Source organism: Desarmillaria tabescens (genome assembly GCF_030435595.1).
Source record: "Desarmillaria tabescens strain CCBAS 213 chromosome Unknown EV420scaffold_2, whole genome shotgun sequence".
NCBI classification, from domain to species: domain Eukaryota; kingdom Fungi; phylum Basidiomycota; class Agaricomycetes; order Agaricales; family Physalacriaceae; genus Desarmillaria; species Desarmillaria tabescens.
The window spans coordinates 194,634-206,015 of record NW_026848301.1 but is presented as its reverse complement, the minus strand read 5'-3'; the positions used below and the strand labels follow the sequence as shown (position 1 = coordinate 206,015).

Sequence of the window (11,382 nt, the reverse complement as noted above, 5' to 3'; positions counted from 1 at the left end):
GCCAACTCATGAAATGATAGATTCTGGGCGACGTGGGCAGGAGGGAAACTCCACTTAAAGCTTCGTCGCGAACTCCCTGCGTTTACACATGGCTAGCGATATCTGTCTAGTTTGCGAGAGCGCTCCCAAGCGACAGAACTACCAGTTCTGCTCGCAGAAATGCACCAAGGAAGCTGCTAGCAGGGCTCCAGAGCTCATGAGGGTTCCTAAAGGGCATGTTATACATGACAATGGTACGCATTTTTTTTACATCTTTCTTTCCAAATGCCCGTCAAAGTAACTTCAAGTTCCTCGCTAGTTACGAAGCTTTGGTCCGAAAAATGGCACGATTCGACCACTCCATGCCCCTCCATCGCAAAGATTTATCTCATTACTTGGACTGCTGAGATGAGGACATCCTTCGATGCTTATCGGTACTCCAGCGTCTCCCGCTACTTAGGTACTGCATGCTCACACCCATTGCAGTGAAGAAGTTGCAAGAAAGAGAAACAGAGCTGATGACAAGCCGAAGGAGATCAAGTGTTTCCGCTCTGAGAGGCGTGCATGCCGCCTGGGCGACTCCAAGTCTTACGACTCCTTGTGCAACAACCAGAACTGCCGTCTTTGTGTCGCCATCAAAACTAGTTTCGGGACGAGCTTGGATTTCAAGCGCCAACAGGTGAACAGCGGAGCGAAGTAAGTATTGTATTGCGAGTAAAAGTCAGCTCCTCTGCAACTCCGTCTTGTAGAGACGGTATTCGCTTCGGTGGAGGCATTTATATGAGCGCCTCTTCTAACAAGTACGTATACGTATCAGTCTTCTGCATTTTGTGGGTTGCTCACAAGCGATTAGGGCTTTTGAGTATGCGAAAAACCTCAAGAAGGGCTCTGAATACCTCGCTGTTCTCGTGACCAGGACTGTCCTCGGAAATATCCAGATACTGTCTGCAGAGGATCACACCAGGATGGAGCCCAACAAAGGATATGACTCGGTATGTGTCTGTCTACCTTTTGCCGTCACCAGTTATGATAACCGCTTTTCAGGTGAAAGGGAGGGCTGATGGAGGAGGTTCTCTGGAGTATGTAGTGTACGATGAGAATGCTGTGCGTCCAGCCTATCTCATCATGGTCAAGGTTTAGCACTAGCTCCACTGCTCGTACTACTTTTTTTTACGTACTTCAAATTATGCATTTTCTCCCTTCCAGAACCCAGTATGCGTCTCAAAATCGCGAAACTATGGGAGTGGGCTCTGCCAGTAGCCACACAGCGTCGATTGCATGGATTACAACGAAGAAAAGATCAGAAAATAAAGAATAATAAGCTGAAGTGTCTAAACTATTGACTCTAGAATAGCGTGGAAAAGAGTTTCTTCCAGGACGACAAATTTCTTAGATACGTATGCCTCCACTTCTGCGAACCTCACCATGGAGTGATTGATGGAACAGAGATCACCTCATAGTGTGTTGGTTTCGTGGTGTTTAGAGGCATGCTACAATCAATTTTGAATCGAAGAAGTATCACCTTGCACACGCCGCATTTGAACATCCTGTACTTTGAAGAGCCGCGTTGGGAATAACTTGTAAACAGGCCTGAAAAGCACTGTCCAAGTACTGTGGGTTTAAAACGTGGCTGGCTGCCTCACACCAGGTTGAAAAGATAGGTAGCCGACTGTTGATAAGAAACCTGGCTGGTGTTGAATTAAAAATTGGACCGCGCGGTGGGTTGTGCAAGAGAATTGAATACATAGCCGACAGCATCAAAGAATACAAAACGATCAATGGGTGCACCACCGTCCCGTCTGAGTCTGAGTGATAAGTTAGGGACGCCCCTGCCACCATCTCAAGATGACCGCGAGACAACCATGTCCTTATGTCAAAGGATATAAGAACACGATCGTACTCGAAACCTGTGAGATGCACTTACGATTGGGAGAGGTAGGTTGGCGGCAGTGGTGGCGAGGTTTAGGTGGTACAGCGAGATATTCAGGGTGAGCACGTCCTTTGTGGCGGGTAGTATGTACAGACTGTCTGCTTCTTCGGGACTGTCTTCGGCGGTGGTGGCGGAGGAACGTGGGGGATTCCAAGAGATCTCCTTCTTCATCACGCAGCCACTGCTTCACCGAACGCGACGTGCAGTCGACCAACCAAATCTCCTGCCCCAGTGAATGTCTTCACTTGGGTTGATCGTATGCTAGGTTGGGTTGGCGGTCAACTTGAGGTATCTGCCCCCGTCGTACGATTGGATCCGCCCTGCTGCTTTTGAGCTCGGCCTCGAGGCGTTTTCGCTCATCCGGCTCGTCAACGTAGAAGAGCGACATGTGGGGGAAGCCACGGCTTTTCCATTGCATGTTCAGCATATTGAGGTGCCTGGTGACTGCTTCGTGAAGACACATCAGCTTGCTGGATTGAGAGATCCTGATAGAGAGGGCGCCAAGGTAGTTGTTGCCGCATTTTACAGAGTCAAAGTATGCCACGGGCGGGTTGAGATTGTCGAGGGGGATGGCGTCGAGGTTGAATGAGGATGGGAGAACATCAAAGGTGGTGAGGGTGATGTGTGGGTCGAAGGAGGGGTAGGAGCGAGAGTGTGAGTCTAATGTGTATGGCTGGGGGCGAAATTTCATGAGTTCAGAGAGGGAAGTGAATTCGGTACACGATGGGACCAGCCATAGTGCGTATCCTGTAAAAAGTAACCAGGTCAGTCCTAAGGAATCCTCAACAAAAATTAGAATGATACCCATACGTGGCGTCAGCGTCAGCGTCAAGCTTCAAGAATTCAAAGCTTCAGAAGTTTCAAGCCCGGTAGTGTTACGTATCTGAGAGCATGTTAGCCGCGTTTTGAATGGCTGGGGACCAGTTGACCATTGCAGGAAGACACGAGCTCCGGCAACTGCCGCTTGTGCTTTCGCCTCAGTTGCGTTCAAGGCTAACCCTTCTTCGTGTCAGCTTTATGATAATCTTGGAGATGAAATCTTGGTAGAACGGCAGGTCATTATACGATCGATAAAGAACGCCATGAGGCGTAAGCATTTTGGGCCTACGAGTGGGAGAGGCTCGGTTTATAATTCCCGGTACGTGATGGTCTCCCTTCACACTCGTCAACATTTACAGTGTCAACTTAATTTACCTTCAGGGAGCACCGTAGGTTGTGGACACCAAGATAAGAAATTTCCCACCATATCTTCTTGTCATTACATTTTCAATTCCGCGAGTCCAAGGTCAACCTCTCTAAATTTTCTTTGCATGCCAGCTCTGACCACCTGTCATCACGTAGAAATGCCCTCATCAAAGGCTGTTTCGACGTGTCTAGTTTGCAAGAAGCGCCCAAAACGCAAGGCATACCAATTCTGCTCTAAGCGCTGCACCAACATCGCCGCGAAAAAGGCTCCCCAACTCCTCAGAGTTCCCAAAAATCATGTCATGTACAAGGACGGTATGCGCGCGCCTCCTATATATTCCACTGTCCATCTAGCATCTAACCTCTGCTCCAGTTGCAAAGTCTTTCCGCAGCACCTGGAATTCAAACGCCTCTCGCCCAACCATCGCGCGTATGTATCTGATTACCTGGACGGAGAAGCTTCGTTCGTCTTTTGACAACTATCGGTATGCCGCGGTGCTCTTCCTCTACACTATTCTGATGCAACTTCCAGTGCTAACGTCGCCAATAAACTGAAACGCGGGAAGAAACTCAAGGAAGTCAAGCGTTTCCGTTCCGAGGCACGCATGTGCCGCCTTGGCGACCCGGGCAAGTCGACGAAACTGTGCAAAAGACAGCAGTGCCATCTCTGTCGTGCTATCGCTACCGGCTTCATGTCGACTCTCAGCTACAAGCGTGCATTGGTGATCATGGGCAATCTGTAAATTCATCTTGTGTCATTCAATTCCATCTCTTTCGCTGATGAGAAGAGCTATTCCAGTAGGAGGACTCGTTTCGGGGGTGGTGTCTATATGGCTCCAGCCTCTTCGACGTGCGTGTAGTCCTTTATGTTGTAGACACCTGCGTCTGACTCTGATGGCAGGGCATTCCAGTACGCTGACAACTGCAACACAGGATCTCGATACAAGGCAGTTCTTTCAACGAGAGCGGTCCTGGGAAACCCTCAGAAAGTCGTCTCCAACGATAGACTGCGGTTGTGGCCTAACCCCGGATACGATTCCGTGAGCAGAGTTTCTTGTTTCTTTTCGTTGACTGACGATACTCCAGCTCGAAGCGCATCCTCCGGATGGCGGACCTGCTGAGCTGGTCGTGTACAATTACAATTCTGTTCGTCCCGCGTACCTCCTCATCCTCAAGTAATGTATGAGTAATTCATCTCATAGTCGCATTCGCTGCGATGAAGGAAATCGGCACTCTCGACATGTGAAGTGTACTGAAATGTAGTCGTTAGTTCCTTACCGTGGTCGGATAATTAAGAATTCCTTACCCTAGTGCACGGTAGCGGCACTGTAGTCACCAATGGGAGTGGCTCGGAATAGGTAGGCTATAAGGTATCAAAGATCAGCGTTTGTATGCGTGAAACTGAACGTACCATCTTCTAACCCTCGCTTTACTTTGTGCACTTGTTGAAGCTCGACTCGTGGCTAAGTTTCTCTCCCTGCATTAGCATTCGGGCAGACAAGCAATTTAGTTATCAGTAAGGTCAGGGTATCAGTGTCTACAATCTAAATATGAATAACATATTAACAAGGCGCTTCCAAGATAACAAACTCTTCAAGTACGCATGCCAACCCCTCCAGTCCACCTTATCGTGGACCGACTGATTCAAGTATGTTTCATCCCATACCACCCCGTCGTCTACTGTCACCCTCAGACCGTCATGGGCCGGTCGTATCCAGATAACATCTCCCTTCTCAACCGAGAAGCCCTTCACGTTCAGAGCAGCCATCTCCCCTTGGTCCTTCAGCGCCCCGCCAATGATCTCTCCCATAGAGACGTACTCCTCGTGCGTAGCTGCGTGACAGAAGCCAGTCAGGTACGTCCTTGTGGCACTGATCCTTCGCGCTACAGAGACAGATTGTGCCAAGTGGAAATGCGATGCATGCGGCTCCAACCGCAGACAGTCCAGCACGCACACGGGGACATGACCAGAGGTCTTCGGAGAGATCACGTTCCAAGATTCCTCTGGAATGTGCGATGCGTCTGAAATGTAGACAAGCTGATTGGATATCTTGAATCCGAAGCTCAGGAATGGTTTGCGTCGTTCGGGAACCTGGAAGGGTGCTTCGTTCAGTAGTGGAAGAGACGGTGACGTATGAAGGTGATCTCGCGGGGAGTTCGAAGGGCAGAAACCATGATGGACTATCGATCCGTCAGTTAGACAGCAAGCTTTGGCCCCAGTGTAGACCCCTACCAGAGAACGGTGTGACATATATTCCCGTATCGTTAATCTGGAAGGGGATCTGGTCACTTATGACATGCCACTTGAATTCCGGGACCTGTATATCGGACGCTTATCAATGAAAAAACCCGTCTCTTCACAGAACGACGTACGTCGCCTCCGCCGCTGGCGCATTCCTTCAATACCAAGTACGGAAATGATGTCTTGACGGCATCGAAGGTCTCTTGCGACAGGTAGATATCGATGTAGGGCTGAATAAGCCCATATAATGTCCATGCTACAACATATCAGATTGCGGGGTAAAGCAAATACCGAGCCTACTAACATCGGAGATCATCCAGTCCATTCAACGCTTTCACAAAGTCAAATAATGCTTAACAGCATGAATGGAATCGATTACCATCAGCATGAGCGTGAGTGATGAGAATGGCATCGATTTCCCTTAGCCCATACTTGGGAAACCATTCGAGAGCAGACGCCTGGAAAGTCTTCCCAGCATCAATTACAATGGTTCTACATGATGAATGTTAGCTGTGGTATGAAGGAGAGCCTAGAACTTACGCCTTTCTACCCTCCTTGGTATCCATTCGCACAACAGCCGAGGTATTTCTCCTGATGTTCCGTTTCCCTTCCGGCGTCAATGTGGAGAGGCACGTCTTGCACGCCTCCCTTTCCGGTGGTGCCGTGATGCAATCGATGTACGGCAGGCCAGCAGAAGTTCCTGTACCGAGAAAGATGAACTCCATGGCTGAGGCTGTAGTGAATAGTAGTTTCTCTGTTCCTTCGAGGTGGTTGAAGCGCATACAGTTATATGGACGAGCAACGCCCCAAGCACATCACTTCTGCTTAATGACCTCCTTGCACAGACGCTGTACCGGCAACAGCAAGAATGGACAGTGCTAGGCGTGGAAAGTGCATGTCATTACCCCTAGTACAAACAATACATCAGTTTCATCTCTGGATACCTGTAGAATGCACATTTGGAGTGGTCGATTCCGGTGATATCCGATACTACCGGACCTAAATGTGAAGGGAACTGTCAGTGAGCTTTGAGCCTTCCAACACAACTGCTGACAGAGGAGCTGCAGACCGGCTTTAGCAAGATACAAATTTGTATAAAAGACTTGCAGGCAGTCGGTAGGCAATCCTGAATCGTCGCTATGTCTGAATTTGAGTACGTTTCGATCCGTCCCCAGGGTGCTGCTGATATGAGATGTCCTCAGATACGCTAAGCTCTCTGTTGATGAAAAGCGATCCATCCAGGGTATCCGCGGCATCGAAGATAGTATCAGAACGCTACAGAAGGAGTACGAGCTGGCAGTCTTCGACCTAGAAAGAAAGGTAAGGTCAACGGTAGTATTCCGGTCGGAGCACTCACTATGCATAGTGGTCCGCCAAGTTTAAGGAAGCTTACGAACGACGCTTTGCATTCCTCTCTGGTACTGCCGCGCCCACAGGAGAGGAAATCGCTGCAGGCGAACTGAAGAGTCGACGACTTGACGCTGACTACAAGACACTGCCTGCCTTGAAGGGCGAAGCGAAGCCCGCTCCGCTCAACAACTTCTGGCTCAACGTCCTCTCCAACTCCCACATCGAGTCGTACATCGTCGAGACAGACGTCCCTGCTCTCAAACACTTGACCAACATCATTCTCAGCTACCCGCCAAAGGCCAAGGTACCAACACCTGCCTTTGCAATCGACTTCCACTTCTCGCCGAACGCCTTCTTCAAGAACACTAAGCTCAAGTTGACTTTCTATTACAAGGTTGGCGATTCTCTCACTCACCTACTTTAATCTGTCCGTTGACGGCGCTTCAGGATGAGATAAACGCTGCTGGAGAGCTTCAATACAGCCATATTGCCGCAGACAAGGTTAATTGGAAGCCGAAAAAAAACCTGGTCCAGAAGGCAGCCAAAGGTGGGCCAGGATCCGATGATGATGAGGGAGATGAATCTTTTTTCTCCATCTTTGAACCGCTATCCTCGATTACCATTCCTCCCGTCGGAGGCACTGTTAACAAAAATGCCGACTTGGAGAAGGATATGGCGTTAGATAGCGCCTTTGACTTTGGTCTGGAGTTGAAACGACTGGTATGTCGCCTCTTAATCGCTCGAATCTTTCGACACCAACGAATGGACTAGGTGCTTCCGAACGCGATGGATTACCTCCTGGGAGAGGCAGAGGAAGAAGATGACGATGATGATGACGATGACGATAATTGGGATGAGTATAGCATTGGCAGCGAATCGGATTAGATTCCTTTTAGTACCCAGATTTTACATGCAGTCACCACCGTGTTTCAAGTCGTTATGGAGTCTGCAATTCAGCCAAGTTGGAAGTAATATATCCTAGGACTCATGAGGAGTATGAAACAATGAATGAGAAGCTGAAGTCTAGCCAAGGATATACGCCAATTATTTCAGAATAATCTTGTTCGTGAACCGCATTGATGCGAGGACAGTACGAAGGTAGCTGGTACAGTGGTAGTGGTGCAAAGAGAGGCGAGGCCGGATCAAGCCGCCTTGATCACAGTTGGGCGTGAGAAAGTTCTGCCGGACCGCTCTCCTTCCTTTGCTTCTGTTCTGCTGCCTCCTTTCCTTTCAAGTTCCGCGTCACTACAGCTTTCTGGGGACCGACTGTGCATCGAGAATTGGCTCGAGAATACAAGAGGACTGCCACGACGGTGCCTTTTATCTTTCACGTTCTTTCGGAGAATCAGTAACTCCGGAAATGTCTTTTGAAGTGTCGCAAGGGGGCTGGACATGCGTCGTTTCTGTTTTGTCCAGGTCGGATCTTACTTCCTGTAAACTGGGGCTTCTGACTCTCAAACAAGTGAAATTGTGAACTGGTGAAGGAACATACCGCTGGTGCCTAACCTTGTCTTTTGGAATCACATTCATTTCTTCAACACGACTGTCAACTTGCGACTTATATACCCGCAACTACAGACCATCTACTCTTCACCCCTCCTCTTCTCATAAGTCAGCCTAGGAATTTTACGCTTTCTTCCGACCTTCAGACATCGATATGGCGAACAAAATATGTCTAGTCTGCAAGAAGCGCCCAAAACGGGACAAGTATCAGTTCTGCTCCAAGCGCTGTACGGACACGGCTGCAAATAGAGCGCCACAGCTCCTCCGAGTTCCCAAGGATCATGTTATGTACAAAGATGGTACACTCTTCCTGGCTGTTTCCTCACCCTCATTCGACTGAATGCTTGGCCAGTTGCGACCTCATTTGGCCAAAACTGGAACTGGCAAAGGGGACCTCGTCCATCCATAGCTCGAATTTACCTGATTACGTGGTCACCAAGCCTCCGAAAGTCTTTTGACGACTATCGGTGGGATCTCTGTATCGTTCGTTGGACGTACTATTTAACTAACACATCGGCAGGGAGAACATCGCTCGCACGATGAAAGGCAACAAGGAACCCAAAGAAGTCAAGCGCTTTCGCTGTGAGGCGCGCAAGTGTCGACTGGGCGATCCGGGAGAGTTGAACAACAAGTTGTGTGGTACACCAGACTGTTGGCTCTGTAGAGCCATCGAGACGGGATTCAGAACGACTCTCGATAACAAACGCCTAGGGCGAGGACTGTCGTAAGTCGTACATACATATCGGTAGATATCCTATTCGACCGGCTCACCGCTTCGAAAGACGAGGATCTCGGTTCGGGCGTGGTATATACATGGCTCCGTCGTCCTCGATGTACGTGACCACCAAATTTTCCACGGACCTCATCTCATGCACATATCCTTAGGGCATTCCAGTATGCGGAGAACGGCGGCTCGGGTTCTAAATACAAGGCAGTCCTTACGACAAGAGTAGTCTTGGGAAACCCGCAGACGGTGAAACTTGACAATTGGGGTAGGCTCGAACCCGACAAGGGATACGATTCCGTGAGCATGAATTTCGGTTTTTGAGGTGCATTGATTGAATAACAGTTGTCGTCACAGGTGGAGGCGCATCCCCCCGTTGGGCCGACCGAAGTTGTTGTATTCCACCACGATGCGGCACGTCCGGCGTACCTCATCATCGCGAAGCAATGAATACACTTACATATATCATTTCGTTGTCATACATGTTCAATTCCGAAGCCTTGTTCTTACACCACTGATACCCTGCTGCGAACCTACTTCAGCCGAAGACGCTTTCTCATCGCCCGCTAGTAACGAGAGTCAAAGTCAGGCTTCTGATTTTGTTTGTTAACATTCTGCTACAAGTCGATAACGTCCACGCTGATACTGGTACGTAGTTTTTATGCTTCATCTACTGAACCTAGATACGTAGTAGAGGAGAACCTGCTGGGGAGGGTTATGAATATAAGGGAACAAGTTCGGCATTGGGGTATGCGAACGACTATAGCTCGCCGTTAGGTAGCTGGGCCACTGACCCGTCATGTCAGCTAGATGCGTTAAAGAAGATGAGGCGCAGCTCCTACGGGTGGTGGATCAGCATCCATAGCGGTTATCGATGATTCTGCTTCAAGTTGGCTGTAACGTGTCGGCTGTGCGTACTTGTACGTGGGCGAGATAGGCATCTTCTGGGCATCTGAGATCGAGGTGGTTGCAGAGGCAGATGGAGATGGCGATGGGAGGAGCGGCGATGAAAGTGATTCGCTAAGGTGACGCCTTCGTAGTTCTTTGGGTCGTGATACGGTGGTCGCTATTCTAAGTGGCGCCCAACGTGAGCATGAATGAAGAGTATTTGTCTTCGATGGGCTCGGTGTAGAGCGAGAAGGGGTCCTGTTTAGAGGGAAGGTCTTCTTCGTGGATGGCGACGTAGTGTACTGTGGTTGATATAAAGACTGTTTCGTTATCTGTGGAGCGGACACTGAAGCAGGTGCAGGTGCAGAAGGGCCAGCCCGGGTAGGTACCGGCAAGGTGGCGGATCCTGTGTGGCGGGAACGAAGCTCTCTGAGCCTGGATGAGGAGAGTGACCTCTTCTCCATCACCTGCCACTGCCTCACTGAACGCGTGCAATCGACCAGCCAGACTTCGGTTCCCGTGAACGTGAATCGGCTGCGCAGGGCCAGATACCCTCTGTCGCCAAAAGTCCCCATCCCCTTGTAGTCTTTCAAACCCTCCTCCAATCTGAACCGCTCTTGTGGCTCATCGACGTAGAAGAGCGACATGTGCGGAAAGTTGCGACTCTTCCACTGGGCGCCGAGGGTACCCAAATAGGAGGTAATCACTCCATGAAGGCGCTTAAGCTCACGAGGCTCGGATAACTTGATGACGAGAGCGCCGAGGTACGTGTCGCCCCGCTTCCATGATTCGAACTTCATCTTCATCACAGGAGGCCTGAGGTCGTAGATAGGGAGTTTGTTTATATCAAGAGCGGGTGGGAAATCGGCGAATGTGGCGAGCGTGATATGGGGAGCAAAGCGGGGGTATGATTTAGAATCAGGCTTCACTGAGGAATGAGGCGGTCGGAACTTCATGAGCTCTTCCCAGGCATTGTATTCCTCGGGGGACGGGATGAGCCATAGTGCGTATCCTGGTAAACATAGGTGAATATTCACAACCTTTCCGAAAATGCTTAGATTCCTTACCCATTACTGCGAGAGACGATGAGAGTCGAGGGCAAGAAAAGTAAGAGTGAACGACTCGTCTTTCCTTTTCAATACTGCGTGCTGAGTATAAATAAGTATTCGGTACCGCTGTGTGGCTCTGTTGCAGAACTGAAATGCGTACTTGTCAATCACACCGGCGAGGCCTTGACCAAGCGCAGAAACAACTCAATTAGCGTAAAAATACCTTCCAGTTACTCTACTTCACATCAGATGTCGAATCACCAGAGAAAATCAGATGAAAATTGGAACAAGAGGGAAGGAAGGAGAGTGCCTGAGGACCTGTACCTCCGCCGCGTCTTGGTAGTTAGCGTACGTTTAATGAAATGCAAAAAGAGTTTCACAAAATCACACCGGCAAATACCGGAAGTCTCAATTACACTTGTCGCTTGACAGTTCACTCTCACTTTGGATCACACCTGCGCCTGCGCCTCCCAGTTCCCAACATGCCTCACCTACGTCTCAACACTGCGAATCCTGTCTTCCTCTCCGAGCG

At 49.6% G+C, this 11,382-nt stretch overlaps 7 protein-coding genes across 7 annotated transcripts; 4 read left to right on the top strand and 3 right to left on the bottom strand.

The window, feature by feature from the left end:
• Positions 1–88: 88 nt before the first annotated feature.
• EV420DRAFT_1684195 (uncharacterized protein) lies at positions 89–1,200 on the top strand (the record flags this gene model as incomplete). Its single annotated transcript, XM_060479255.1, has 6 exons — positions 89–233; positions 299–413; positions 466–675; positions 729–779; positions 833–971; positions 1,024–1,200. 6 exons carry the CDS (start codon positions 89–91, stop codon positions 1,117–1,119), a joined length of 756 nt encoding a protein of 251 aa, XP_060338021.1. The 3' UTR covers positions 1,120–1,200.
• A 950-nt stretch (positions 1,201–2,150) lies between these two features.
• On the bottom strand, positions 2,151–2,841 carry EV420DRAFT_1635008 (uncharacterized protein; the record flags this gene model as incomplete). The annotated part of the gene is made up of 3 exons (XM_060476396.1): positions 2,151–2,656; positions 2,714–2,742; positions 2,789–2,841. 3 exons carry the CDS (start codon positions 2,839–2,841, stop codon positions 2,151–2,153), a joined length of 588 nt encoding a protein of 195 aa, XP_060338020.1.
• A 39-nt stretch (positions 2,842–2,880) lies between these two features.
• EV420DRAFT_426018 (uncharacterized protein) lies at positions 2,881–4,452 on the top strand. The gene is made up of 8 exons (XM_060482056.1): positions 2,881–3,047; positions 3,088–3,194; positions 3,251–3,409; positions 3,468–3,579; positions 3,627–3,833; positions 3,894–3,944; positions 3,996–4,134; positions 4,181–4,452. The coding sequence occupies exons 3-8, from the start codon at positions 3,253–3,255 to the stop codon at positions 4,271–4,273; spliced, it is 759 nt and encodes a 252-aa protein (XP_060338019.1). The 5' UTR covers positions 2,881–3,047; positions 3,088–3,194; positions 3,251–3,252; the 3' UTR covers positions 4,274–4,452.
• Positions 4,453–4,631: 179 nt separating this feature from the next.
• EV420DRAFT_1259377 (beta-lactamase-like protein) lies at positions 4,632–6,061 on the bottom strand (the record flags this gene model as incomplete). Its single annotated transcript, XM_060466953.1, has 6 exons — positions 4,632–5,275; positions 5,328–5,412; positions 5,468–5,592; positions 5,641–5,667; positions 5,716–5,828; positions 5,877–6,061. 6 exons carry the CDS (start codon positions 6,059–6,061, stop codon positions 4,632–4,634), a joined length of 1,179 nt encoding a protein of 392 aa, XP_060338018.1.
• Positions 6,062–6,539: 478 nt separating this feature from the next.
• Positions 6,540–7,550, top strand: EV420DRAFT_1252652 (nucleosome assembly protein; the record flags this gene model as incomplete). The annotated part of the gene is made up of 4 exons (XM_060466741.1): positions 6,540–6,656; positions 6,703–7,080; positions 7,134–7,406; positions 7,458–7,550. Coding segments are annotated over 4 exons (861 nt in total), but the record flags the coding sequence as incomplete, so codon positions are not given.
• A 662-nt stretch (positions 7,551–8,212) lies between these two features.
• On the top strand, positions 8,213–9,515 carry EV420DRAFT_425964 (uncharacterized protein). Its single transcript, XM_060482055.1, has 6 exons — positions 8,213–8,488; positions 8,542–8,656; positions 8,710–8,913; positions 8,972–9,022; positions 9,075–9,213; positions 9,271–9,515. Exons 1-6 carry the CDS (start codon positions 8,344–8,346, stop codon positions 9,361–9,363), a joined length of 747 nt encoding a protein of 248 aa, XP_060338016.1. The 5' UTR covers positions 8,213–8,343; the 3' UTR covers positions 9,364–9,515.
• Positions 9,446–11,229, bottom strand: EV420DRAFT_1501096 (uncharacterized protein). Its single transcript, XM_060471039.1, has 3 exons — positions 11,011–11,229; positions 10,869–10,949; positions 9,446–10,813 (listed from the first exon to the last, which is right to left on the bottom strand). The coding sequence occupies exons 2-3, from the start codon at positions 10,870–10,872 to the stop codon at positions 9,729–9,731; spliced, it is 1,089 nt and encodes a 362-aa protein (XP_060338015.1). The 5' UTR covers positions 10,873–10,949; positions 11,011–11,229; the 3' UTR covers positions 9,446–9,728.
• Between the last annotated feature and the right edge of the window lie 153 nt (positions 11,230–11,382).

Coding starts and splice junctions, on each gene's coding strand:
- EV420DRAFT_426018 (XM_060482056.1), top strand. CDS start 3,253: ATGCCCTCATCAAAGGCTGTTTCGACGTGTCTAGTTTGCAAGAAGCGC. Junction 3,580..3,626: donor TCGTCTTTTGACAACTATCG/GTATGCCGCGGT, acceptor TGCAACTTCCAG/TGCTAACGTCGCCAATAAAC. Junction 3,945..3,995: donor ATGGCTCCAGCCTCTTCGAC/GTGCGTGTAGTC, acceptor CTCTGATGGCAG/GGCATTCCAGTACGCTGACA.
- EV420DRAFT_425964 (XM_060482055.1), top strand. CDS start 8,344: ATGGCGAACAAAATATGTCTAGTCTGCAAGAAGCGCCCAAAACGGGAC. Junction 8,657..8,709: donor AAGTCTTTTGACGACTATCG/GTGGGATCTCTG, acceptor ACACATCGGCAG/GGAGAACATCGCTCGCACGA. Junction 9,214..9,270: donor CCGACAAGGGATACGATTCC/GTGAGCATGAAT, acceptor TTGTCGTCACAG/GTGGAGGCGCATCCCCCCGT.